The 25665-nt window shown below is 37.5% G+C and overlaps 1 protein-coding gene across 3 annotated transcripts; it reads right to left on the bottom strand.

Annotated features, from left to right (window-relative positions):
* On the bottom strand, positions 1-23995 carry mst1rb (macrophage stimulating 1 receptor b). Of its 3 annotated transcripts, none has more exons than XM_055184750.2 (22): positions 23927-23995; positions 21389-21458; positions 19748-21044; positions 17012-17188; positions 16793-16915; positions 14435-14605; positions 13539-13699; positions 13225-13363; positions 12227-12363; positions 11444-11623; positions 11255-11354; positions 8982-9200; positions 8598-8744; positions 8363-8516; positions 8155-8247; positions 7852-8064; positions 7659-7739; positions 5873-6054; positions 5574-5683; positions 5235-5400; positions 4491-4627; positions 1-1028 (listed from the first exon to the last, which is right to left on the bottom strand). In XM_055184750.2, the coding sequence occupies exons 3-22, from the start codon at positions 20948-20950 to the stop codon at positions 797-799; spliced, it is 4125 nt and encodes a 1374-aa protein (XP_055040725.2). In that variant the 5' UTR covers positions 20951-21044; positions 21389-21458; positions 23927-23995; the 3' UTR covers positions 1-796. The 3 variants fall into 3 exon arrangements, with proteins under 3 accessions (XP_055040725.2, XP_055040727.2, XP_055040726.2); XM_055184752.2 differs by having other exon boundaries at positions 8158-8247; XM_055184751.2 differs by lacking the exon at positions 21389-21458.
* Between the last annotated feature and the right edge of the window lie 1670 nt (positions 23996-25665).

Below are 25665 nucleotides of genomic sequence, written 5' to 3'. Positions count from 1 at the left end.
TAACAACCTGAAATCAGATTTTATTCATAAATGTGCGCTCTAAACTTCATTCCAGTCATATCAGTTCAATAGTTACTGAATCACAAAGAATTGTCAATGATAAATTCAGCTCGACACTGTTTAAAAGCTTACTTATCTTTAACATTGTGTATTCAATCTTGTACATTCTTGTTCTGTAGTGTCCGTACAAACAGATATAATCACAAACCAAATACCAAGTAAAGGGTCACTCATTACAATGTACCTTCACAATAAAGTGGTGCAGAACACAATTTGTATCATTACAAAAAAATTATTATTGTAGAAAAAAGTAATTTTTTCATAAATTAAATATACATCTACTACTCAAGTACTGTATATACTAACAATAGAAGTGCTTTAAATAAATGCATAAATACTCTTACCTTCATTTAAATGGCATGCACAAGCATCTCATTTGCTAGCTTAATGAGTCAAGACTTCTTCACAAAAAGTAGACTTTGCTATAAGTAGACAATACTATACATACAAAAACAAACAAACAGTGAATAAGAGCTCAGACAGTATTTGCGGCTGTGTTTTATCTCGTTTCTTAATGCTCTGACAGTTTCCTTCAAGTTTTACTTAGTTTAATATGAAAATACTAGCATTTAGTACATAGTGTGGCGTGCATACTGTATACTACCTGCTATTTTAATAAAATATAATATATGCGACACCACATATTTTACACAACAGTATGCATCGTTGTCACATGACTTCACTTGCAAGTCAAGTTGTGAAAAACCACACCTTAAAAATTCGACATTGTAGCCAATCAGCTAGAGATGGAGCCTGAGTCATCGGCTTCTGACGAATCGTATTCATCAGCAGAGTCTGTTAGGGCGGGGTAAGGGCGTGGTTGGTCCAGGTTAACATAGGTTACCTTCAGACTGATATAGTGCTCCCCTTCCAGGCCTGACAGGATACTGGTGACAGCTGACACTAGGGTGGAGAAAGTTGGTCTCTTGTCAGGGTCTGGGTCCCAACACTGTAACATAATGCTATACCTGCGAATACAGAAATGAGGTTAACGCATCTCTCAGATGAGTAATATACAGAGTATTTGCAAATCAGTCTGCAATAATAGTATTTTGTTATGTATTAGTTAACTTGTATGACCCAGTGAGTCAATATCGGGGTTTCCATTACCCTTCAAATTGCACAAATTGAAATAATGAATTAAAAATGTGCCCAAAGGAAACACTGCAATTTTGCAAAAAACTCCCATATCCAAGCTTTTACGGTGTTTTTTCAGGCAATTAGAAAATGGAATATGGTCCTGTCTTAAATGGCACACTTTAGACTTGTGGACTTCCTCAGAGTCCACACTTTGATGACATCATGTAGTGCAGACCTTGGGACCCTTGATGCGATGCACCAAAGTGTGAACTCCTCCCATCTGTCGTCTTATTGGTCTGATTTCTCTTTAGCGAGGACTTCTCGGTTGGTAAAGTGCGTGAAGCCTGCAACAGTGCGGGCTTCGCTGAAGACCGCATCTAAGATGCAAAGGGGGCGCTGATAAGCACACTTCAGAGCGTAAAAATGACAGATGGGACACCCTATGGACTCGTAGATTAAGCAAGCACGCGCAATTTAAGGCCAAGAGACCGAAAGTCCACATGAAGTGCGCCATTTGAGACAGGGCCTATATCGCATACTTTTTTCACATCTACAGGTCACCTGATGTGCGTAAAAGTCACATGATCATTCTTTAAATATGGCGCGGTATGTTTGGTGGGAGGACAAGACGGACAAGGTGTGTTCGACTTCATGTGACGTCACAAGTACCGACAAGCACATGACATCAAAATACCAAGAGCGATTCGGTAGTCGACTGCTCGATGTGTTCGAATCGCTCTTGCGTTATTTTGATGTGATCCGTATGTTGTTCTGAGTGGCATTACATGAAGTTGAAAACACCCGGCGACATGGTTTTTGACTTAGTATTGTCCACCTTTTACACATATGCAAGGGTCCGCGTACAGTGACACAATTTTCGTCATCAGAAGAGTGCATGAGTACTGTACACGCACCGTATACGTTGTGCATGCGCGTACAGGAGAATGTAGGATGTAGCCCAGAAAATGCATTGCATTTTGTCGAAGTGCTACGTGGTCGACTGTGTGCATACGTTCGCATACACGTAAAAAAACAGAGTATACGATGGGCTTTATCGTGAGAAAACAAAATTACATTTTTATCAAATAACATCAGGTAATGGAAATAGCGTCATTTCACAATAGTTTTTTGTCGACATTTAGAAAATAACGCAAAAATTTTGCGCAATTCTTTATAAACGCAGCTAAAGAGTTCTTGCTTGGAGAGAGAATCACACACACACACACACACACACACACACACACACACACACACACACATACTTTAGGACTAGGGAAACATCGATATATCCACCTATAATAGGTATCTGCATATGAAAGCATTTTTCCCACTTTAAAGGGATAGTTCAGCCAAAAATGATATTAAACCCATGATTTACTCACACTTAAGCCGTTTGAGATGCATATTCTCAGTTATTTTTGAAAATGTTTTAGATCTTTCAGTTAATTAAATGTGAAGTTATGGGGTCCACGTCCTTCAAGTCCAAAAATGTGCATCCATCCTTCACAAAATAAATCCAAATGGCTCCACGATGATAAACAGAGGCCCTCCGAGGGCAATCCGCGCCATTTTGTTGTAGAAATATCCATATTTAAAACTTTATAAACGAAAATAACTAGCTTCCGGTAATGCCGCCATCTTAGACTCCTCTGTACTCAGTAGAGTATCAGCGTAGCGTACACACTTTTCTTAGTGACGTATGACAAATTCAGAGGTTGAAGGCACAGAGCAGCAGCACAGGACCCTCAATAAACTGCATACGCTCTCATCTTGAATATGGACGCGACTAAGATGGCGGCGTTACCGGAAACTAGTTATTTTCATTTATAAAGTTTTACAAAAGTTTTTCTATTTTTTTTACAACAACACAGTGCGGATTACCCTCAGAAGGCCTTTATTTATCATCGTGGAGCCGTTTGGATTTCTTTTGTAAAGGACGAATGCAAATTTTTTGGACTTGAAGGACGTGGACCCCGTAACTTTACATTTGATTAACTGAAAGATCTAAAACATTTTCTGAAATAACTGAAAATGTGTTTGTCTGAAAAATTATCATATGCATCTCGGACGTGGGTTTAATATCATTTTTGGCATTCTAAGTCAGAGGTCCCCAACTACCGGGTCGCGACCCAGTACAGGGTTGTGGACAAATTGCCACTGGGGCGCAAGAACGTCCTGGAAATAATAAGTATAATAATTACGTAATAGCTTAGTTTTGTTCTTTAAGGACAAAAAGGACTTCAAATAAAATCAATAATTTCTACTTTTGTATCAGGTCACTCTCTCTCTCTCTCTCTCTCTCTCTCTCTCTCTCTCTCTCTCTCAGCATACTTCTAAAACACAATGGATCAAATAATTGCAGAGGTATGACTTCATGAATCATTTGCAAATGTACCTCGCAAATCATGCCGTGAAGACACTTAACTCTGTGACATCGCAAATGACTGAAAAGTAATTGCAGGCGTCTGGAAAACAACAGAATTATCTAGGGATCATGGCACCATGATCAAAATAAACTCTTTTACTGCAGTAATAATATTTGAATGGGTACACTTTTAACATAGGTTTGAAAAGAACCTAAACATTAAGTCATGTGCCAAATATCATTAAAAGCATAAGGTAAATAATATGATTTTACACGTCTACTACAATAAAGCGTTTATGATTTTTTCTAATGCATGGTTTTTGATCTTTAATTCCATTTAATACGTTTCACAAAGGAGGATTTTCAGCACTTTTTTCAAACAGCAACTCAGAGAAAACCCCCAACCAAAAGAAATTCTAGCAATTTTTACATAAAAACACTATACATTGTACATTATAGAAGCATTATAAAACGTTTTGGTTAAGGATTAATCAAAGTTAGTAGGTTAACACCTCCAAACATTTTGCAATGTCACAAAGAAAACATCTAGTTTGTTTTGAGGGTTATTATCCACTGTCTGTTTATCTTCTGGCTCCCACTGAAATTGAACTACGATTATGTAAAAATGTAATTGTGAGAAAATATCAATGATTAACTTTCTTGCTGTTGTGCTTGAAGTGTTGGGAAACAAGAATGAACATTCACAATAACCTTCGGGTTGATCTTTCCACGGCTCTGAATACTGAGTAAGATCTAAACCCAGTGAACCTCGGGTTGTGGAAAAACAGTAAACTGACCGACAGAGAGACTCTGCCATGGCCTTATACAACTGTATGAGTAGAAACGCAATTCCCAGCCCAACCACTGTCTTATGTTTTAATGATATGTATTATAAAAAATAGAGAAAGTACTGCAGAATGTACACCAACCAAACTTGAATCTACTTCACACACTGATAAATTTCGGATGGCCATAAATTACTTACAATGGATCTGGACAGTATTGTGGCTGAGGCAGCCGCCGTCCCTTTAAGAGGTAATGAGTGACATCATAAGGGTCAACTTCAGGATATGGGCTTGCCCCTCTTGTGAGCATCTCCCACATCAAAACCCCAAAAGACCACTACGGGAAAAGAAAAGAACCAAATAGTTGGAAAGAACAAACTCATAAATAAATGTCACTTTATACTACGGGTCCGTTGAATGCTTGAATCTGACTGGCTGATGAATGTTCTGAGGTGTGCAATTAGTAGGTAGGTAGTTCCAGTTCCAGGCAGCTCTCTTGCGCGCATTACAGTTTAATGTCACTTCGCATAGTTAACTGTATTAACGGACTAACAAAAACAACATGACAGATGATTTTCTGAGGCAATAACAGCGCTGTTTAGAGACGCACAGAGGTAGCCTCATTCACACAATCTCTCTCTCTTTTGCTCTCGCTCTCTTTCTAATTACTTCATTAATAACTGCATTGGAATGCTATCAATGGCTCAAGCCTCCATTGCCAGCTTTAAAATGACATTTTGGAAAAAGTCCTACACACAATAGCGATTTAAGTACAAAAACTGGACAAATCCCTTTAAATATATCATGTGGTCGATGTCTTGAGGTGTGGTAACCGTAGTATAAGCAGAATAATTGATACCAGGCCGTTGAATTATTGAAAATTTTTCTAATAATTCAACGGCCCATCGTCAACTATTCCTTACATATTTCATTTTGTATCTCACCACGTCTGATTTGGTTGTGAACTTCTGCGTCTGAAGGCTCTCGATGGCCATCCATTTGACGGGCAGTTTAGCTTTCCTGTGATCCTGGACGCTATAGTACTCCTTCTCTAGCACATCTCGTGCCATACCAAAATCTGCCACCTTCACGGTGTAAGATTCATCAAGCCTGAATGTGTAAGAACATCACACCCTTTGAGCTTTGGTATATCACAACCATAGATCAGCCAGAAGATAAAACCTTATTAATAATGTATTTAATATAAATGTGTGACATACAAGATGACTTCAAAATTCTGTATATGAAATCAGTGCTAATCCTGAATTATCACTAAAACTCACATGCAGTTGCGTGCTGCCAAATCCCTGTGTACAAACTTCTTTTGGGCCAGATACTCCATTCCTTGAGCGACCTGGAGCCCGAACCCAATCAAATCCTTTACTGTGGGATTCTGAGGTAAGATATGAGACAGAGATACATCAAAAAGTGAGATAAATGTACATAAAACATATAAATAACAAGCAGGGATGTCATGCGCCTTTCTCTGCAAGCTTACTATCCCAGGATCTGATTCGTTGCGCAGGGCAAAAAAACCCCAACATATATGATTTGTGTTTGAGTTTATATTCTAGCTACTGACCCTCTTCTCACAGCGTATAAAGTGTCGTAGGTCTCCGTGTTTCATGTATGGTAAGACCACCAGAGGAAGCCCCTCCTCAGGAAGCAGAATACCCAGCAGAGAGAGAACATTACTGTGATGAAAACCCTTCATCAGAATTCCCTCCTTCAAAAACTGCTCTACCTCCTCCACATCTGTTATTCCTACCAGAGAGATACAGACAGACAGTGAAATATCTGCATTTATATCAGCATACATTTATGATGTCGTAAACTGACCATATTGTGATGCTTTGACCACATTAGTCGCTCTAAAATCTCATTGCTGCAACCATATACACTTTAATATGGTGCTAGTTTCTACATGGTTTTATATGGTGGTTGTTTAAAGGGGTGGTTTAATGCTATTTCATGCATTCTGACTTATTAACAGAGACTTATTAACAGAGTTTAATGGATAAATATATAAACATACAAATTATATCAAATTAAAGAACACACCCTCTGCTTTCAAACAAACAATAAAGAAACAAACAAACAAACAAAATGGGGAAAAACGTTTCATTATATATTTACTTTTTCTACTTAATTTAACCACTGAAATATGGATATTTCTCTTCAAAAATACAACATTTTGAGCAAAAAGCTTAAAAAATTGCGTTTTTGTAAAGGAATTTATGTTAGAGATAAGACTCAGAATGACTTTCAAACATAAAGGCAGTTAAAATAAATCATTAAATCTTTTTAACTTCCATTTTTGATAAATTCGATTTGGCGCCATCTAGTGGATAAAAGCGGTATTACACTTTCACTTTGAAATTCGTCCAGAAAGGCATATTTATTAGTTAAATATGAACTCATAAATGACGACATAACTCGTCAATGGCGGTGAATGAGTTAAAAGACCCCATTTAGGAGTCGCAACCACAGATCTCGCGTGTTTTAATTGCAATCGGCGCATACGTGCATGTAATGTAAACGACACGAACAACTGCAAACATTTTCCGCCTTAGTTGGAATTTTACTGCACTTACAACTTTTACACCTTTTAAACAGGCAAATGCAGAAAAACACATCAAGATTTACATCGCTTTTTTATAAAATAGCGGATAAACAAACAAGGATTAATTATCAGATAGAGACGTCCTTCTGTAATCGTTGCTGCTGTTGATCAATTACTGACTCAGTATACGATTCTGGATCATATGTGTATGGCTGTATCTGACTATAAGCCAGTTATTATAAAACAAAGTTTTTATTTAATTTTGATTTCCAACAATGTCACAGCTGTTGGATTAGTATCCAAAGGCTGTGCGTACTCGTAACTCTTTAGCTCCACCCACCATACGCCTTCAAGTGTTCGTCTTTCTCCGGAAAAAAAACGGAATGGCCGTTCTGTCTTTTAATAATCTGACAACACGAAAAAATATTTGGACGTATGAAGGATGACATACTACTCTATAGGTAACCAAGATTAACATTAGATTAGCAAAAACGGTGTGTGTTGTGTGAGCTTTAAACTGTTCTTTTTAGATGGTGATAATTTGAACAGCTCTGTGTAGATAATGGTAGTTTAAACATGTCTATTTAGATTGTTATAGTTTGAACATTTTTTTACATGGTGGTAGTTTAAACATGCCCATTTGGGTGGTTCTGACAAGAACTGCTTGTTGACAAGATGTGCTACCAGATTTTAAAAAGCTGCTTTTTTATTATACAAGTGTGACAGTTTTAACTACTAGTTAGTTGAAGGATTGGGCAGGGCTGATGTTCAGAACAGTGTCTACTTTCATTAAGGAGTTACTTACGGTTTAGTGACTTGACAGCACAGTGGATTTCTCTGTTGTTGTGGTCAGTGAGGTAACCATGATAAACTGTGCCAAAATGGCCTATGGAGAAAATAACACATTTATTTATACTGACAAACTTCTTCATGTTCGGACCAATAAGCCAGGTCCAACATATGACCTAATTCCAACCCATACCCTGCATTGAACCTACCCTTTCCAATGATCTCATGATGATGGACCTTAAGCATGGAGGCTGGGATCAGCACATCCTTCACCTCCTCCAGAAGCTCAGGACGGAAGCTGGTGATGGAGATCTTCTCTGGTGGCATAAGAGGAGTCAGGGTCGTGTCCAGAGAGCCCGTGTAAGCCAGGCCAGGAAACGCCACGGCCCCGCTGGGCGCAGTGATGGTTGTTAGAGGAAGTTCTACAAGAACCAAAGAGAAAATGATGTCCTAATACTTCACGCATTTAGAAACTTTTGGTTATATTTGCAGCTGATATGAAATTGTCTCACCACGTCTGTAGTCTCCTAAGGGACACAAGTCCACACTATTATTACGTGACCGACTGTGGGAGAAATAAGACAGACGATTCTCTGCCAGTGGAGCTGTGATCATAATAAAATACATTAGTTTTTCTTACATTAAGGTATACTACAACAACATGTCATTACTTATTTACATTAAAGATACTGTAGGTCAACATCTTTTGATCTACCTCACCTTTCTTCTGCTTCCTCAGATGTTTCAGGACAATGAAGGCCAGCACTGCGCCAGTCACAAGAGCTGCCAGTATGCCAAGCACAATACCGACCATATAGTGATTACTGACCAAAATCACAGTGCCGACATTGTGGGTGTATCCATTAACTGTGACCTAAAATGGGAAAATATTACAGATAGAATGAGGTTGTTTTACACGAGTCAGTTCAAATGACTACCATTTCCAAACCCTCACCTTTACTGGTAAGCCCTCACTGGGGATGGTGACGTTATTGGGGATCCTGCAGGTGATCTCATTATCCAGAACTTTAGCACCACAGTCAACATCTCCAACCGTCATTGTGATCGACATGCAGGAGCTCACAAGGTTTAGCTTCTGATGCTGTATGATCAGCAAAATCAAGTAAAGAGTCAAAACCATGAATCATGGAAAATATCATTTGTCAAAATTCAAAAAGAATCATCTCAAACATGGTCTCTGTTTAATAAGTACATTTCTAAAACTTCAATAATTACATCTGAAACCAAAATTTATGAGATTTTTTTTAAGATGTGTCAACCATACTGTATTTCTCAGATGAAACCGGTTAAAAGTGAAGTAAGAGAACTATGCACATACATGTAAGGACACTTCATCAAAGCCAGGGTACAGTTTTAGTATGTGACCCTCTGTCTCGAACGGGATTGGCCGGCCGTACGGGTGGTAGGAGAAGTCTTGTTTCCACAGGCCGAGCACTCCATCCATGTCAAACGAGAGCTCGCCCTCTTCCGTCTCATCACGATGAAAAACTGGGGTGATGCATTCCATACGGGTGGGCTTGGCTCTTCCTCTACACTCCTTTAGAAAGCAACAGTGTGAAAAAAATTGTTAAATCAATGACAAATTATCTGTCATTTAAACTGTTTATCTATAGATAAAACATTATGAAAAATTACACAATGAAGTTATGAAAATATAAATATTGCTATTATGAGGTTAGGTGGTCACCTATATACATCACGTTATAAAAAAAGGTAGATTTATACCAATTTGCAACAGAGTAAATTATATATTTTCAGAAATTATTTCATTATAAGATAAATATTATTCTAAAGCTCATAATAATGGTTTATAAGTTAGGGTATAATTTTGTGGGAAATGTAAGTCTGACATAATTTGACTTCAACCTGAGTAAAGGTAAGTACGAAAAGCAACCTGTAATTTTACATTTTAAACAGAGATGGCGATAAAGAGGTAAAAGTTACAACGTCAATCCCAAATCGCACACTTATGCAGTACAGTAAGCAGTGTGCATTGAACATTTCAAAAAAGAAAGTGCGCTTCAAGTACACAGATAATGCACTCATTGAACCGAAAAATTTGGGTATGGAATTTTGGAAACTTTATGCACTCGACGGTCACTACTCTACACCTATTAACTCTTTCCTCGCCATTGACGAGTTATCTCGTCAATTAAGAGAAAATATTTGCATAAAAAAGTGTTCCTGATGAGGTTTTATGTTAATCTGTAATACCGCGATTATCCACTAGATGGTACTATCCACACACTTACCCAATTTATAAAAAAACTGAAGCTAAATTTTTAAACTGCATGTTTTGATAATTGTTCTGAATGTGTTCTCTAACAAAAAAATTTCACAAAGAATGCAATTATTTTAACTTTTTGCTAAAATTTTTTAGCAAAAAGCCAAAATAATTGCATTCTTGTCAATATAATATTTATATTAGTGCTGGGCAAAGATTAATCGCGATTAATCGCATACAAAATAAAAGTGATTTTTTTGCATAATATATGTGCGTGTACTGTGTGTAATTATTGTGTATATTTAACCACACACACATTCATATATTCATTTCAGAATTGTTTTACTTGTATATAATTTTTTAAAATTTATTTTTAATATAGAATATATAAAAATATAAATAAATATATATAAACATGTAAATGTTTCTTAAATACATACATGAATGTGTGTGTATTTATTTATACATAATAATTACACACAGCACATACTCATATATTATGCCAAAAATCACTTTTATTTTGTATGCGATTAATCTTTGCCCAGCGCTAATATAAATATTATATTGACAAGAATGCAATTATTTTGGCTTTTTGTGAAACTTTTGGGAAAATTACAAAAAATGCTGGCGGACAACTTAAAAAAAGAGGCTGGCGGCGAATAAGTTAATCTAATAATCTAATGTAATGTACTAAGCACAATATTTTTCCAATGGACATGACTTCTAGTGCGAACCCACGATGTCCAACACGATCTTAAGGCTTTCATTGATAAAACCGAATGACATAGTATGTTATTTGGGACACAGCTACAGACTTTGGAATCCATTCAGCTGATCTCCGGGTCTGGCGGTACCACTTTTAGCATAGCATAATTCATTGAATCTGATTAGGCCATTAGCATCGCGCTCAAGAGTTTCAATATTTTTCCTATTTTAAACTTGACTCTTCTGTAGTTACATAGTGTACTTTCAGGTGCTGCGTGTTATCATTGCGCCTGCTGCACCTATGGTACGGCAGCAAAGTCCTTGATTATTACGTTTGAATGCGAGTATAGTACCTAGCCATATCCGCCTATAAAATCACAACTTTTAATTTTCCGTCGGTCTTAGTACACAATGTAACTACAGAAGAGTCAAGTTTTAAATAAGAAAAATATCTAAACTCTTTGGTTATTTTTGAGCGCAATGCTAATGGTCTAATCAGATTCAATGAATTATGCTAAACTATAATAAAAGTGGCACCCCCATACCCAGAGATCAGCTGAATGGATTTCAAAACAGTAAAACTCAAATGTTTAACTCTAGGGGAGCTGGAAATTGAGTCACTAAGATGCAGTATATAAGGAGCAAAAGTTTACAATTCATACAGTTGAAACAGGTTTGAGATGGGATTCTTTGGGTTTAAAATGGATGACAGTTCTGTAGACCGAGTCCAGATTTCGGCCTTCAATGATGATTCTGGACCCACTGCAAAACAGCACAAGAAACCCAATGCTATTAGGTTTTGATTGCTGTATAAATCAAAGAGAAATCAGTGACTCTCTGGATTTCTGTACCTGTCAAAGCTGCAGTCTGGAAGAACTGCAAAAATTTCAGGAGTCTTCTTATATCGGAAAACTTTAGTGGTCAAGACGCGTGATTTATCAATGTTGACGCGGAGCACCACATCCCTGACCTCGCTCACACGCTGAGAAAGGCATATGATGGAGGACAGGTTTCCTCTGATCACAGAAACACTATAGGGAAATAACACACTATAAACATACTACAGTGGAACCATTTAGACCCCCTGATGTAATTGATACATACAGTACTGTGCAAAAGTCTTGGGCCACGAAGCCACAATTAAATGTGCTGTTTTTGCAATGTTATAGTGATCATATATAATTGTTTCTCAGTCTCTTTAATAGAATACATTCAGAAAATACAGCAAATGTGTATATAGTATTAAAAATTGTATAAAAATGTAAACTGAAGTGTCAAGTTTTTAGGGTAAACTCCCCTTCCACTTGACCAATAGCAGGAAACTGCAGGATCTCTTAAACCTAAATAAAATTAAATCCTCATTTTTAATTTTAAAGAAATTAGTTTTTTTACTTAATTCTGCTCAAAAAAGCTCAAGACGTGTTTAGTGCCAAGAGAAGTCACTCTAAACACTGACGATGCCTAAAGAAGACATTTAGTCCTGAAACATTTTTTTGTACATATTTCCTTTATTTTCTGTTTGTAACTTAATAAAATAGATCGAAAAATAAATATGGATGGACATTAAAAATTCTAAAACAACAAGTCTGGTGGTGGTGGCCTAAGACTTTGCTTAGTACTGGACACACACACACCTTTGGATTGGACATGTTTCCCCATCGAGAGTAACTTTCCTGTTCTTTCCAGAGTCCAGGTATGGACCTGTTATCGTGATTAAAGTTCCTCCATTCACAGGCCCATAGTCAGGCTGAATCTCTGTGATGTTTGGGACCTTACATAACACCAGACACAAGGTATGGATTAAAAAAGACTTTCTAACAGACTATTGCTAATACTCACACTGCAAAAAATTATTTTCAAGAAAAAAATGTTCTTAGTATTTTTGTCTTGTTTTCAGTAAAAATATCTAAAAATTCTTAAATTAAGATGTATTTTCTTGATGAGCAAAACAACCCAAGAAAATAAGTCTAGTTTATAAATTTAAGTGATTCTGTGCATAAAACAAGCAAAAAAAATCTGCCAATGGGGTAAGCAAAAAAATCTTAAATATTTTTTAAACACTAAATTCAAGAAAAAATTAAGAAAAATTTGGTTACCCCATTGGCAGATTTTTTTGCTTGTTTTATGCACAAAATCACTTTCATTTGATATTTTTGGTCTAAAAACTAGACTTATTTTCCTGAGGCCCTTTTGCTCATCAAGAAAAAGCATCTTAAAGCAACACTTTGTAGTTTCCATGTAAAAATGACTTACAGCTCCGCCGTGTGGTTAAAAAACGCAACAGTGCCTGGTATCAGACACTCTTCTGTAGGCAGGGGGAGGGGTGGGGCTGTGTTTCCTACCCTCCACCACCACTTTCAGAGTGTGCTTGTAGCAGCTAGGAGGTTGCTCAGGTTGCAGCAACAGTACAATTTGTCCAGTTAAAAGTTGTTCTATCACTGAAACAATTTTAGAGACATTATTTAAAGGTAAAAAACTACATAGTGTTGCTTTAATTTAAGAATTTTTAGATATTTTTACTGAAAACAAGACAAAAGTACTAAGAATTTTTTTCTTGAAAATCATTTTTTGCAGTGCACTGTAGGAAGAAAATTCCCATGTGCTTTACTCATATAATAAATATACTGATTACCACAAAAGTGAATCCCGGCATCTCTGCACTTCCTTCAATTGAATATCGACCTTCCACTTGACCTTCATGCACTCTGGCTGTGACGTTCAGGGGTTTAAAAAGCGGCTCTGTCGCCCCAGAGCGGATCTTACACACTAAGCTAGGCAGAAATATGAGAGGATATGATGTTTAAATGGATGCTCTTTTGGGAAATTGACAGTTCAGAACGTTACTGTATACTTCAAACTGCATTTTTTATTATTATTTAATATTATGTTTTAAAAAGCACCTTTCATGGCTTTAGATTAACTCAAAGAGCAAGAATCAATACGCACTGGGTGCTGTTGCTCTTGTGAGGCTGAACAACACAGGCGGTCTCCCCCAGCTTTACTTCCTGGGTTCTGGTGGTGATGACGGGTCTCAAGGGTGACTGGAACTCCCATCCGCACATCGTCATTTCGCTCTGACCATCAAGGGGCGCTGTCTTAGGGAAAAACTACATAGAACGTGCAGTTTTCATTTGCCAATTGCCTTGAGGTCCCAAGCTGAACAAAAACTTTACTCTTAACCAGTGGCGGCTCATGACTGCTCATCTGAGGGGCGCAAATTCAAAATATATTTTCGGAGTGTCATATGTGTTGCTCGTGCTTTTAAAATATGTTGCATCATGTGAACCATGTGCATCACGTGTTTTGTCAAAATAAGTGCCTGCTGCACACGCGTCATAATTGTTTATGATAAAAGAGACGCTCACGTTCACAAAATACACTCAAGACACTCCCTTAACAGCAAACTCTGATTACGCATGAGATTATATGAGTATCTGTCAAACGTGAGTGTCTCTTTTATCATAAACCCTTTAGATGCGTCTGCAGCAGGCACTTATTTTGACAAGACACGTGATTGCACATACTGTAGGATCGCTGGACGTGCAGAAAACATATTTTGAAATTAATCACACACATGACGGCTATATAGATGTTGTGAAAAATTTTGCATCGTGCGCCCTCGAAAAAAGTCACCGGCTGCCACTGCTCCTAACTAATCTCAATTTTGTAAACTGAATCTAATATTGTTGAAATAAGGTGTGCGAGTCATTGTTGGATGACAAAAATCAATATAAGAATAACTTTTTTATCAATTATTACTCAGGGTTAAATAACACAACAGTTTTTTTGGTTGAAATCTCAAACAATAAAGCTGAGACTAAATAATGTTGGTCACATCTCACCTCTGATATTCTAGGTGGGCATGACTCATTTTCCCAGCGAGCCCTGCATTCAGATACCCAGGTACACTGACCGGCACACCAGCCGCACCCCATGAATTCGGGCGCGGTCAGACACATGGCACACGTGAGGAAGTGACGACAGCCTGGACCTCTCTGAGGAACCTGAATCATCTGCACATTATAAAAAAATTTATTAGCCCACAGGATGAAAGTCTTCTGGAAATATTGTGCCAAACAATGGGCTTGTATTCTGCACAGTAAACTATGTAGTTATACTACATGCTTTATGCACGTAAAACAGTATACAGTAAAAATTATAAATGTATCAACCCGTGCTGTATGATTGTCACGTTAGGGTTAAACATTTTGGCCCAGTTTCACAGACAAGGCTTAATGCCTAGTCCCAGACTAAAATGATTTTTTGAGCTATCTCAACTAAAATCAACTTGCCATGATATATCTTAAAATACATCAAAGCCGTTGTTTTGTCTCAAGATGCATTTATAACATTTATAAAAACTACTTAAATGTCTTAATCTAAGCCTTGTCTGTGAAACTGGCCCGTGGGGTTTTATTCAAATAAATCTTTGGTGTCCCCAGAAGTACGTATGTGAAGTTCTAGTCAAACATGTTGCATTGTGAGATACACAGTGTACTCTGTTGTATATTGAAAATTTTGGCAATTGTAGTAGATTTTAGAATTTATCCCACACTGCTGTACACTATATATAGCAATTTCCTCTTCCAAAAAAATATAACTTTACTTTTAAAAGTATACTTACTGCAATAGGCAGCAGTTATAAAAGTATGGTAACATGTTATTTGACAGTGTTGGGGAAAGTTACTTTTAAAAGTAATGCATAACAATATTAAGTTATCCCCCCCAAAAAATAACTAACTGCGTTAGTAAGTTACTTCTCATGGAAAGTAAGGCCGGTGATACACTGGCTGCGTGGCGTGAGCATGGCGTTTCTGTTGCGTGTCAGTTGCGTGGCGGCTGCGTCGCGTTTTCTGTGACTTTACACACCAGAACCGTGTCTGACACGGAGCCGGCGCGCTGCTGCAGCTGTAGGTGACATAGAGGGAACCCGCCGACAAACCAGGCTCTTGTCTTCACAACAACAATTTCAACTTCATGTTAAAGGGATACTTCACTGATTTAGCATTCAGCTTTGTATCTGTAGAAACCCGGCAGTATTACTGAATGACCATGTTTCCCTCCATCATTTCCCCCTGAGAGGAGAGATATCTGCATTTTGGTTCTGCAAAAAAGTCCTCCGATGATGCAAAAATCGTCATATTACATCATCGGAGGACTTTTTTGCAGAACCAAAATGCAGATATCTCTCCTCTCAGGGGGAAATGAGGGAGGGAAACATGGTCATTCAGTATACTGCCGGGTTTCTACAGATACAAAGCTGAATGCTAAATCGGTGAAGTATCCCTTTAAGCATAAATATAAATCTGATAAAGGAGACATTCAACAGTACTGATGGCAAAATGGACTATGTTTGACAGGTGCATATTTGAAAATCGATTATTATTTATTTATGTATATTTTAAATTACATTTATATCTGTATGTCAACCTATAGACTTTCAAACATCAAAATGTCATTCATTTAAATGTATTTGTGTACAAAATGACATATTAACATATTTTCCTATTCTATTTTGCCTGGAAACGCTTCCAACACCCTTGCGTCTCTCGTGAAAAAAAGGCGTTGGTTCTATTTCTAGCAAGCACGCGTTTTCCGCACGGCTCGAGTCGCGCCTGAGACGCGCGTCTCACGCAGGCAGTCTGCAAGCTTTAACCTGTTAACATGGGAGCTGAATTAAAAACGGACACGACACGCAGCTGAGACGCCTACGCCACGCATCCAGTGTGCCACCAGCCTAATGCTTACGTTACTTTTAAGTAACTTTTGCGTTACTTTTTCTTACTTGCTTGATCTCTTTCAGGCTTCAGAAATTCCGCATTCAGAAATTGCATATTTCCATCGCAAAAATATCAAGCTCGCCCTGCCATCTCCGTTTCTGACTTAAACTGATCTCGCTCAGTGTGATCCGCTCACGCATAGTGTGTGTAATTCTACGTTAATATGTTCAATTTAATTCAGAACATTATTTTTTTAATCAAATTAATTAAACTGAAAAGTAACTCACATCACTTTTTTAAAAAAGTAACTCAAATATGAATGTGTACATTTATAAAGTAATGCGTTACTTTACTCATTACTTCAGAAAAGTAATATTATTACGTAATGCAAGTTACTTGTAATGAGTTACCCCCAACAATGATTGTAACCATAGCTTTGTCTGCTTACAGAATGTGCAGTATATCTTACTAGAAATGTACCTTATTTCCAACAACAAACAGTAGATGTTCTGGTGGAAGAACTGCTGCGATGGACGACACCTTCTGGTTCTCCACCAGAGAGTAATTGGCAAAGATGACGGGGCTGGACCTTCTCAAAACAAGCTGGAATGTGAAAGAAACAGAAGACCAAATCCACAAACCTTGTGTTCATAAAGAAATCAATAACACCAGCACAGTCAGTGAATGTCTGTATGATACCTGCAGTAATTGGCCATCTGATGTGCCTATATGAGCCACGGTCTTGTTCTCGATGCTGGTGACCAGCAGTGATGTAAGCAGGACGCCTCTCATCTGTCTGTTAAATAGATCCACTCTGTAGTACGGCTGAGATACAAGGGTGGGCTGATCTCTGCAGGTCATATTGTGCTCCATGCTCTGATCACAAATACACAACAATATCATCAGGAACTGATGATCAAAACATTTTTATTACAGACATCTATTTCTGCATGTCTTCTGCTCCAGATACATTTAAGGCATATCCAAAATGACTTACAGTGCAATACAACGTATACTTTTATCAGTATGTGTAAACCCATGACCTTTTGCATTGTTAAAGGGACATTCCATTTAAAAAAAAAAATATACTAATTTTCCAGCTCCCCTAGAGTTAAACATTAGATTTTTACCATTTTGGAATCCATTCAGCTGATCTCCAGGTCTGGCGCTACCACTTTTAGCATAGCTTAGCACGATCCATTGAATCTGATAGACCATTAGCATCACGCAAAAAAATAACCAAAAAGTTTCTATATTTTTACTATTTAAAACTTGACTCTTCTGTAGTTACATCGTGTACTAAGACAGACAGAAAATAAAAGTTGTGATTTTCTAGGCAGATATGGTTAGGACTACACTCTCATTCTGGCGTAATAATCAAGGACTTTGCTGCTGTAACATGGCTGCAGCAGGCGTAGTGATATTACGCACTGCCCGAAAATTTTTCGGTTGCTGCATAATATCATAGAAACTCTTTTTTAGCGCGATGCTAATGGTCTAATCAGATTCAATGGATTATGCTAAGCTAAGCTAAAAGTGGTACCGCCAGACCCGGAGATCAGCTGAATGGATTCCAAAACAGTAAAAAATCAAACGTTTAACTCTAGGGGAGCTGAAAAATTAGTATATTTTTAAAAGAGTGGAATGTCCCTTTAAAGCAATGCTCTATCAACACTCCTATCTGTTTGCTTTCACTTCTATCAAGATTGCTTCCAAACAAGTAACTTTATACCTTTCGTAAGGGATCTACATGAGATTTATCTTGCAAATCATTTGATAGATCCTTTCTTGAAAAGTTGGCAACAGCTTTGCTTTTTTACAGTAAAACCTCTTCTCATTTCCTGTAGAAATGTGGCAAATCATTCATTTTAACAAACGTATCCAAAATAAGTGATGTGGTGTGTGTTTCTTAAAACTCTCATTTTCTGCTTTTCCCCTTCATTTCCAATAAACACTGACCTCATGGAAAATCCTTCGCTCTTACAGTAACTACACAAACACACACACTTATGCACACCCTCCTTCTGTAAACATTGGTTTTATATCATCATCCAAACACACCCACATTACAAAGATTTGGATCCTAAAATGATGATCGTCTCTTGTGGTGAGATGTTTTGTCTTGAATCAAACCAGTTTCTTTTATTCTTTTTTAACATCATCACTTTAGGATTATATGAATATAAAACCCCTAAATATGGTATACAGGGTTTTTTGAAGGAGTCTTTTTTACATTTTTGTGTTTGGCAGACAAACTTGCGGGTATACATTTTAATCAGCATGGTGTATTCCCTGCGTTCAAACCCGTGACCCTTAGCGTTGCTAACTCATTTCTATACCGATGAGCTATACAGGAGCTATATTTTGAACAAATATGTCCATTTATACCATGTATCATTTATTGAGTCACAGATACTTTGACTATGACATTTTATCAGTGTGTGTGTGTGTGTGTGTGTGTGTGTGTGTGTGTGTGTGTGTGTGTGTGTGTGTGTGTGTGCGTGCGTGCGTGCATGTGTATACACATGACCTTTTGCGCTACCAAGTGAGCTACAGGAGCATTCAGATGTCACATACAGAGGCACTTAGTCATAAATTTTCCTTCAAATTTATCAAAGTGGTCCCCCTGCTAGCCAGAAAAAGTTCTTCTACATCAGTGTTTCTCAACGAGGGGGCCAGGGCCCACGGAGGGGCCTCAGCCGATTTCCAAGGGGCCTCAAGATGATTTAACAGTATTCAAAATAAGTCAAAACAAGCATTAAAATGAGCTGAATCAAACAGAAATCAAGATGTTTCTTATTTTTTGGCAATTTTTGTAGTGAATATACATCTGTCTCAGTGGCGGCTGGTGACTTCTTTTTTTGAAGCTCACGATGCGAAGTTCGTCACAACATGTATGTAGCTTGTCATGTGTGTGTGTGTGTGTGTGTGTGTGTGTGTGTGTGTGTGTGTGTGTGTGTGTGTTTTAATAACCTCTGCCAAAATAAGCATTTTCAATTAAGAGCACTTGCATTATTATACTACATGTACTAGTAAGTTTAGTAAGTACATGGGTTTCTGTTATGCAATAGATGTTTGATGATAAAACCAGAAAGAGCTCTGCTACTCCCAGATACAACTTAAGACAGATGAATACCACATACTGTCAGAAAAAATTGACAAAAATGGTCCCAAGCTGTCACTAGGGCAGTACCATTTTTAAAAGTACACCTTTGCACCTAAAAAGTTAATATTATTCAAAGCTACATATTGATACCAAATGTATACATATCTGTATCTAAAGGTTAATTTTAGGACCTTTTTAACCGTAAAGTCTAAAGGACAGCTAGGGACCATTTTTCAACCCTTTTTTCCAACAGTACAGAAGATAAAATCATTGTTACGTTGGTTGAACAATATCCACTTACATCCACAAAACACTTCAAATGCACTAACCTCATGTGGACAGCTTTCACATGGCTGAAAATGACAAAGGCCTCTAGAAAGCTGCTCTGGTCCAGATTTGCAGCAGTCCTCGACTCCATCATCTATAGCCGTGTTAACCGTATCCATGGGAAACGCACAGAGTGCCGAGTCGTGTTCGGGAACTCCAGAGTCATCTGTCACAGCAAACACACCATACAGAATATCATCTTCTTCCTCAGCACCCAACTCGTCAGCCAACTCTCGCCCGGCCTTGCCAAAGTGAGCTGCTTGGACGACGTTGTAGACCACATCTTTGAAAGGCTCGCTGACGTTGCTTCTCCTTCTCCGTTTGGGTTCAAAGCGGCACTCTAAAACGATCTCCCGGTAACGACGCATCTCCCATTCGTGGCGCGGCAGACGGCCTAGTCTCGTTTGATAGGGTGAAGAATCCACGTCGGTTTTCTCTCTTTGAACAGAAAGAAAGTAGACGAAATCCTGTGTGTAGAAGCTGTATATGTAGTCGATGTTGTAAGTCTGTTGTAGACCATGCAACACCGTCAACCCTCTGACATCGGTGTAGAATCCGTCCTCGGTCGCAACCGGACGTCGTACGGAAATGGACATGCGACCGTATCTTTGCGTCACGCTGTCGTTCACAGTCGCCGCGACGAAAAAGTACACCGTTTGGCCTTCTTCCACCATGGAGACTTTGGTTCCCAAAGGGCTAGCGATACAATCCGGGCAGAAATCTGGAGAGTTGAACTTCTTCCTGAACAAACACTTGGAGGGCCCGGGTGGATCTCCATTCTCATGGAGTTGGTGGAAGTAACAAACACCGTACTGAGAACTTCCACATGAGTATAAGTACATAAGAAACGTGTCTAGTAGCAAAACCTCACTATCTGTGTTCTCGTGTAGGGGATCTCTTTCAATATCACACAAATCACAAATCTCACATTTTGGGCTACCCACAGGCCCTGTATGAACCATCCATAGCTTTCCCAGAGTTCTGTTTACTGCCTCAATGATGTTTTGAGAGCCCACGTATACCTCTTGGAAAAGGGAATTGGTCACTATGTTTTGGATGGGGTTTTGGGTCTGAAAGTAGGGCATGGGGTATGGTACCGAAAAGTCTATGGCAATGGGAGCTGTTGGGGGGCACGTGTCTAACCCAGAAGACATTAAAGCCTGTATCCAGACACATGTCAACAGATGAGTGGCCCAATGGACCATGTCCGATCCAGGGTGAAAAATATCAGGAGTGAGTTGTGGTTACCTCCAGCACATGTCTATTGATGAAGACATCCCGGAAAGCAGATCGAGGTGCCTGAGAGCAGATAAACCACAATAGATGGTTCATTAAAGTATTAATATTTAATTACAAAGAAATGCTGATGATGATGTATTCATTTAGTATTTATTAATGGCTGCGATGGCTCACAAACATGACCATCCAGGATAAGCAGACTTTAATGCATTTACTATACAGATATGGGAGAAAATCTGTGAATTATGCAGAAAACATTCATACTTGATACAATGTGTTAAAATTTTAAAGCATAGTTCAGAGGAAGGAACAAAAATGTTTTGATTTAATGTAATGACTATAAAGAATTTTGACACTTGACATTATTAAGGGCACAGTATGTAGGATGAAATCTTTTTTATTACCTGTATGCAGTGCTCAAATTCAGAGGGGGCTGGGGTGGTCTCGGATCTCCTATAAGCATTGAGGGACCCCCTATAAAGCACAAAAATATTAATTATTTTTATTTTAATACTACATGAATTTTTATTTAAATACTGTTATTTTAATACATTTTTATTTACATGAATTTTTATTTTTGTGCTGTGCTGCCACTAAGTGATATTGTATATAATTTGTCCCATTCCCCAAAAAGTAATCCAAAGCATTAGCCTGGTTAAAACCAGACCATTCTCAGTAACTGAGTTATGGTCTGGCAAAGCTTCATAGACAAATCATTTCCAAAGGGGTGTCACCAACGAACGTCTCTCATTGGATAGACCTAAAACCAATCACAGCGATGAGGGAGATGACGTATGCAGAGCTATATCAGACTTTTGCCGGATCCAGTCGGTAAGAAAGCGATAACATCTTTTTTTAGATGTGACGGCTTTGAGTGTTGTTCTTTGCTCGGGTTTTAACAAAAAGTTTAAATCGCTTAAAACAGACGCGATAGCTGACTCGAACGAGTAATGTTCCACTGCGGCATCCATCTTTGTAATGTACAAAATTTGCTTCACTGCGCTATCGTCACCGTGTGAAGCCCGCCCCAACGTTTCTAATCGGTGCCGCGATTTCTTGGCATTAGAAATGGGCTTGAATGGCCTCTTTGCCAGACTACTTGCAGAGCCAATCTAAATTTGCCAGAAGTTGTCTGGGTTTTCCCAGGCTACCAAAACATTTCTGTCTGAAATAAATGTAAACTCTTAAGTGCGCATTTGTCTTGTTTTCAGTTATCAAATATCTGAAATGTGTACTGAAAACAAGACAAAAATTGTAAGATGGTCATTTTTTGCAGTATACTGTATAATGATGAGCAGGGGTAGCTAGGGCTCCCCCAAAATCTTTGACATAATTCAAATGCTGCCTGTACATTTGATCACATTGCTTTATGCCATCATAATAAATGCTGCATGCTACAGTAGATGCTGTATAACAATTTCCGCATTTGTCCACGCGTTGCCATAGTTCCCATAAGCAGAAACCGGGGATAGTGCAGGTATTACTTCATTGTAGGCGACAAGGGACGAGCCATAATTTAAATCGGTAATTTCTCTGGATTTACAAATACTTGGAAACTTTTGGGATAATGTAAGTTCATACATACATGAAATATATCATACTGTGCAAGTGGTTTCTGGATATTTTATTACAAAAATCGTACATATTGTGGCTTTAAATTTAACACTAGTTTAATCTAAGTTTATGTACGTTTTGTCTGTGCCTCTCCTTTTAGACTATGTATCAGTAACAAAAAGAAATGCAATTAAACTAAATAAATATTTTATATTTAAAAAAAAACAGCAAGCAGACTTAGTTCACATGTGGTAGTGTGAGTTATTTATTAACAAAGTTCATCACCATGTTCTAGACTAAAGCCCCTCAATTGGCATTCTTCTCACAACCTTGACGTGATTTTTCTCAAGCAAAAGGCATCAGTGGACTGTTGTGCTTTTCAGCCGGGCGTCTTTTTAACCGGCAAATGAACTAATTGTGGTTCAAACGCGTGCCACGGCATTTCACCTTTGCATTAAATACATGTCACAGACTTACATAAAATTTATATATCTTAAAGGAATCAAAGGAAGAAAACATATAACAAGTTACAAAACTATGCTGTAGACAGAATGCCACACAAGATCAATAATACACAGAATAGCACATGGGGTTTATATTTAAACACTGGTCCTATGAACTAAAGAAGTGTTTATAACTAGCAAGAACATGAGCATACATAAATAAACTAACCAGCACATGGTTAATATATTAAAGCATTTTTAGTGACTTTCCATTCTAGCAAGACATTTATTCATTCAGGGTAAGTAAACATTTGCTATTGAAAAAACTACAGACATTACAAATAATAGTTAATGTGAAGTAATAAAAACAAATGTAATACAGGAGCTTAGATGTCTAGGATAAATATATGAAGATCTTGCAAAATACAGCATACTTTGCTATGTTATTCATTATGAAACTGACTGACTCACACTCCCTAAATACTAGGTGCAAGATTGCTTCACTTTGTGCTATCTAGCAGTGTCAATTTATTTTCAGTCATTTTATTGATCTTTAAATTGTACAAAACATAAACCCCGAACCCAAATCTTGCAGATATACCTTACAAAAGTTTCATTGGTTGAAGGGGATGGTACAGTGTGGGATGGATTTGGACCACAGATATTATAATGGTGAGATACAGGTAAAAGTTTCATTAAGACGTCTTGAATAGTGGATTAAACTTATGTTTAAAACTTTTTATGCTAACTGTTATTTGGTATCGAAATTAATTATTTAGTAGTGAACATAACTTAAGCAACTGTAGCAACTGTAAGGAAGTTTGTGGCAAAAAAAACCTTGACAAAAACTACTTTCAAAACCGTTTCAAAAAGTTTTTGCTTTCTTACTTTGTCGTTTACAATCTTTGACATCACAGAAAATTCAAGCTATAAAAAGTCACTTACCTGTTTTTGACGATAATAAACCCGTGAATTATTGATCTATGGCTGTACAGATATCAATCACTGCATCTCCCCAGACAGCACACATACATCTGGCCGACGTTGTGCCGACTTTCAAAGTTCCATCGGCAAGATGTCGCTCAGGGAGCGTTTGCTCATTGGGAAGATGTCGTCTAGATGTCGGCATCTCGTCGCAAATGCCCTCGGGCCGATGTTTAAACGATGCAATTTCAGCCGCTCTGCACGGGCTTTACCGGGCATTTATTTATTAATTTAAACCTTTATTCATTCACACTTATTCAGAATAATGTGCTTCTGTGCAATAACAACTAAAAACAAGTACACCACTGTCAATAACAGTTGCAAATTTATTCATTTGACAAATATAACACATAAACAACTCAAATTAATAAATCAGTAACAGAATATTTAGATGTGTCACACATAAATTACATATTCTGTAACTATTATATACTGCTATACTACTGTGTAAACGTTTTTAAACACTTAACTAAAATATTTCTTATACCCTTCAAAATAATTTACTCTTAAGGTATATGATTCAATTACGTTTGTGGACAAAAATAGTCTCAACATATACATTTATTTCAATTGAGAACTAAAATTTAATTTAAAACTTTTTTCAAATTACTTGGACAAAATGATAAAATAAACAAGTAATTCAAGCCCATAATACATGGAAATTTCTTTAAAAATATCTCAGGGTGAGATCTCAAAAAATTACTGAAAAAACTCAAGGGTATATATTTCAAATTCTAGGCAAAAGGTGGCTGCATTTGAAATGCTAAAATATAACAGTTTGGATTTCAGAAGTTTTAGTCTCAAGATAATTCACATATGTTGTACAAATGGGACACAGCCTGTGAAAACCCAGCAAAGTATTTCTTTGTGACTTACTGTTTTCTACATAAAATCATCCTACACAATTCAGAAAACATTCTCTGAAAATATAATCTTGACATCTTCAATACTGACTGAGTAAGGTCATGCCAAAGACTGAACTCAATGTTAAATCAGTAAATTCAAACTTTAGATGTCATTAGATGTTAAGACAGTAGCCTGGATTTCATATACAGTTTACATATTTATGTATCTTAGAAATATATTGTAAATAATAACGTGCATGTACATAACAAAAACATTTAATCATAAAACATTCTCGTCAGGTCTTCTGTCTTTGTTTTCTGCACTCGTCTCTGCAAGCAGTGCCTTTAAACCTTAGAGGTTCCTCTTTGTTGCCTTTGTTTCCTGTCCCGAACACCGCCTTTTAAACATCTGGACACCACTTCTTCCTCTCCATGGTTCCTCTTTTGTTGCTTTAGGATCACCTGAAATGGAAACATCAAAAAAAATTATTAATCATACAATCACATTTTTATATTTAAATGTAGGTGCCTATGGCAAACATGAACAATCGTGTATATTGGATAGATAATCAAAAAGGTCCACAAAGCATACAGTACTTTATGTAAGCATATAAAACATCTGGTCTACTGTGTTGTTGCATTCCTGAATGTGTCTGTCTGTGCATTATAAACAGTGTTAATTCTTCATTGCATCCTCAGCTATACTTAAAATAAGTGCTATAGGAGGAATTAATGCAAATGTCTTGAAAATTATACATTTTATTGTGAAAGATATCTAAAGATAACAGTCACCCACTTGCTTACCCCCAAACTGTGTTGAACAAGTGCTTGCATCAGTGTTCGTGTAATCGAGTG

Source organism: Misgurnus anguillicaudatus, chromosome 14 (assembly GCF_027580225.2).
Source record: "Misgurnus anguillicaudatus chromosome 14, ASM2758022v2, whole genome shotgun sequence".
In the NCBI taxonomy this organism is placed as follows: Eukaryota; Metazoa; Chordata; class Actinopteri; order Cypriniformes; family Cobitidae; genus Misgurnus; species Misgurnus anguillicaudatus.
Note: the sequence above shows the minus strand (reverse complement) of the source record. Positions and strands in the feature narration are given on the sequence as shown.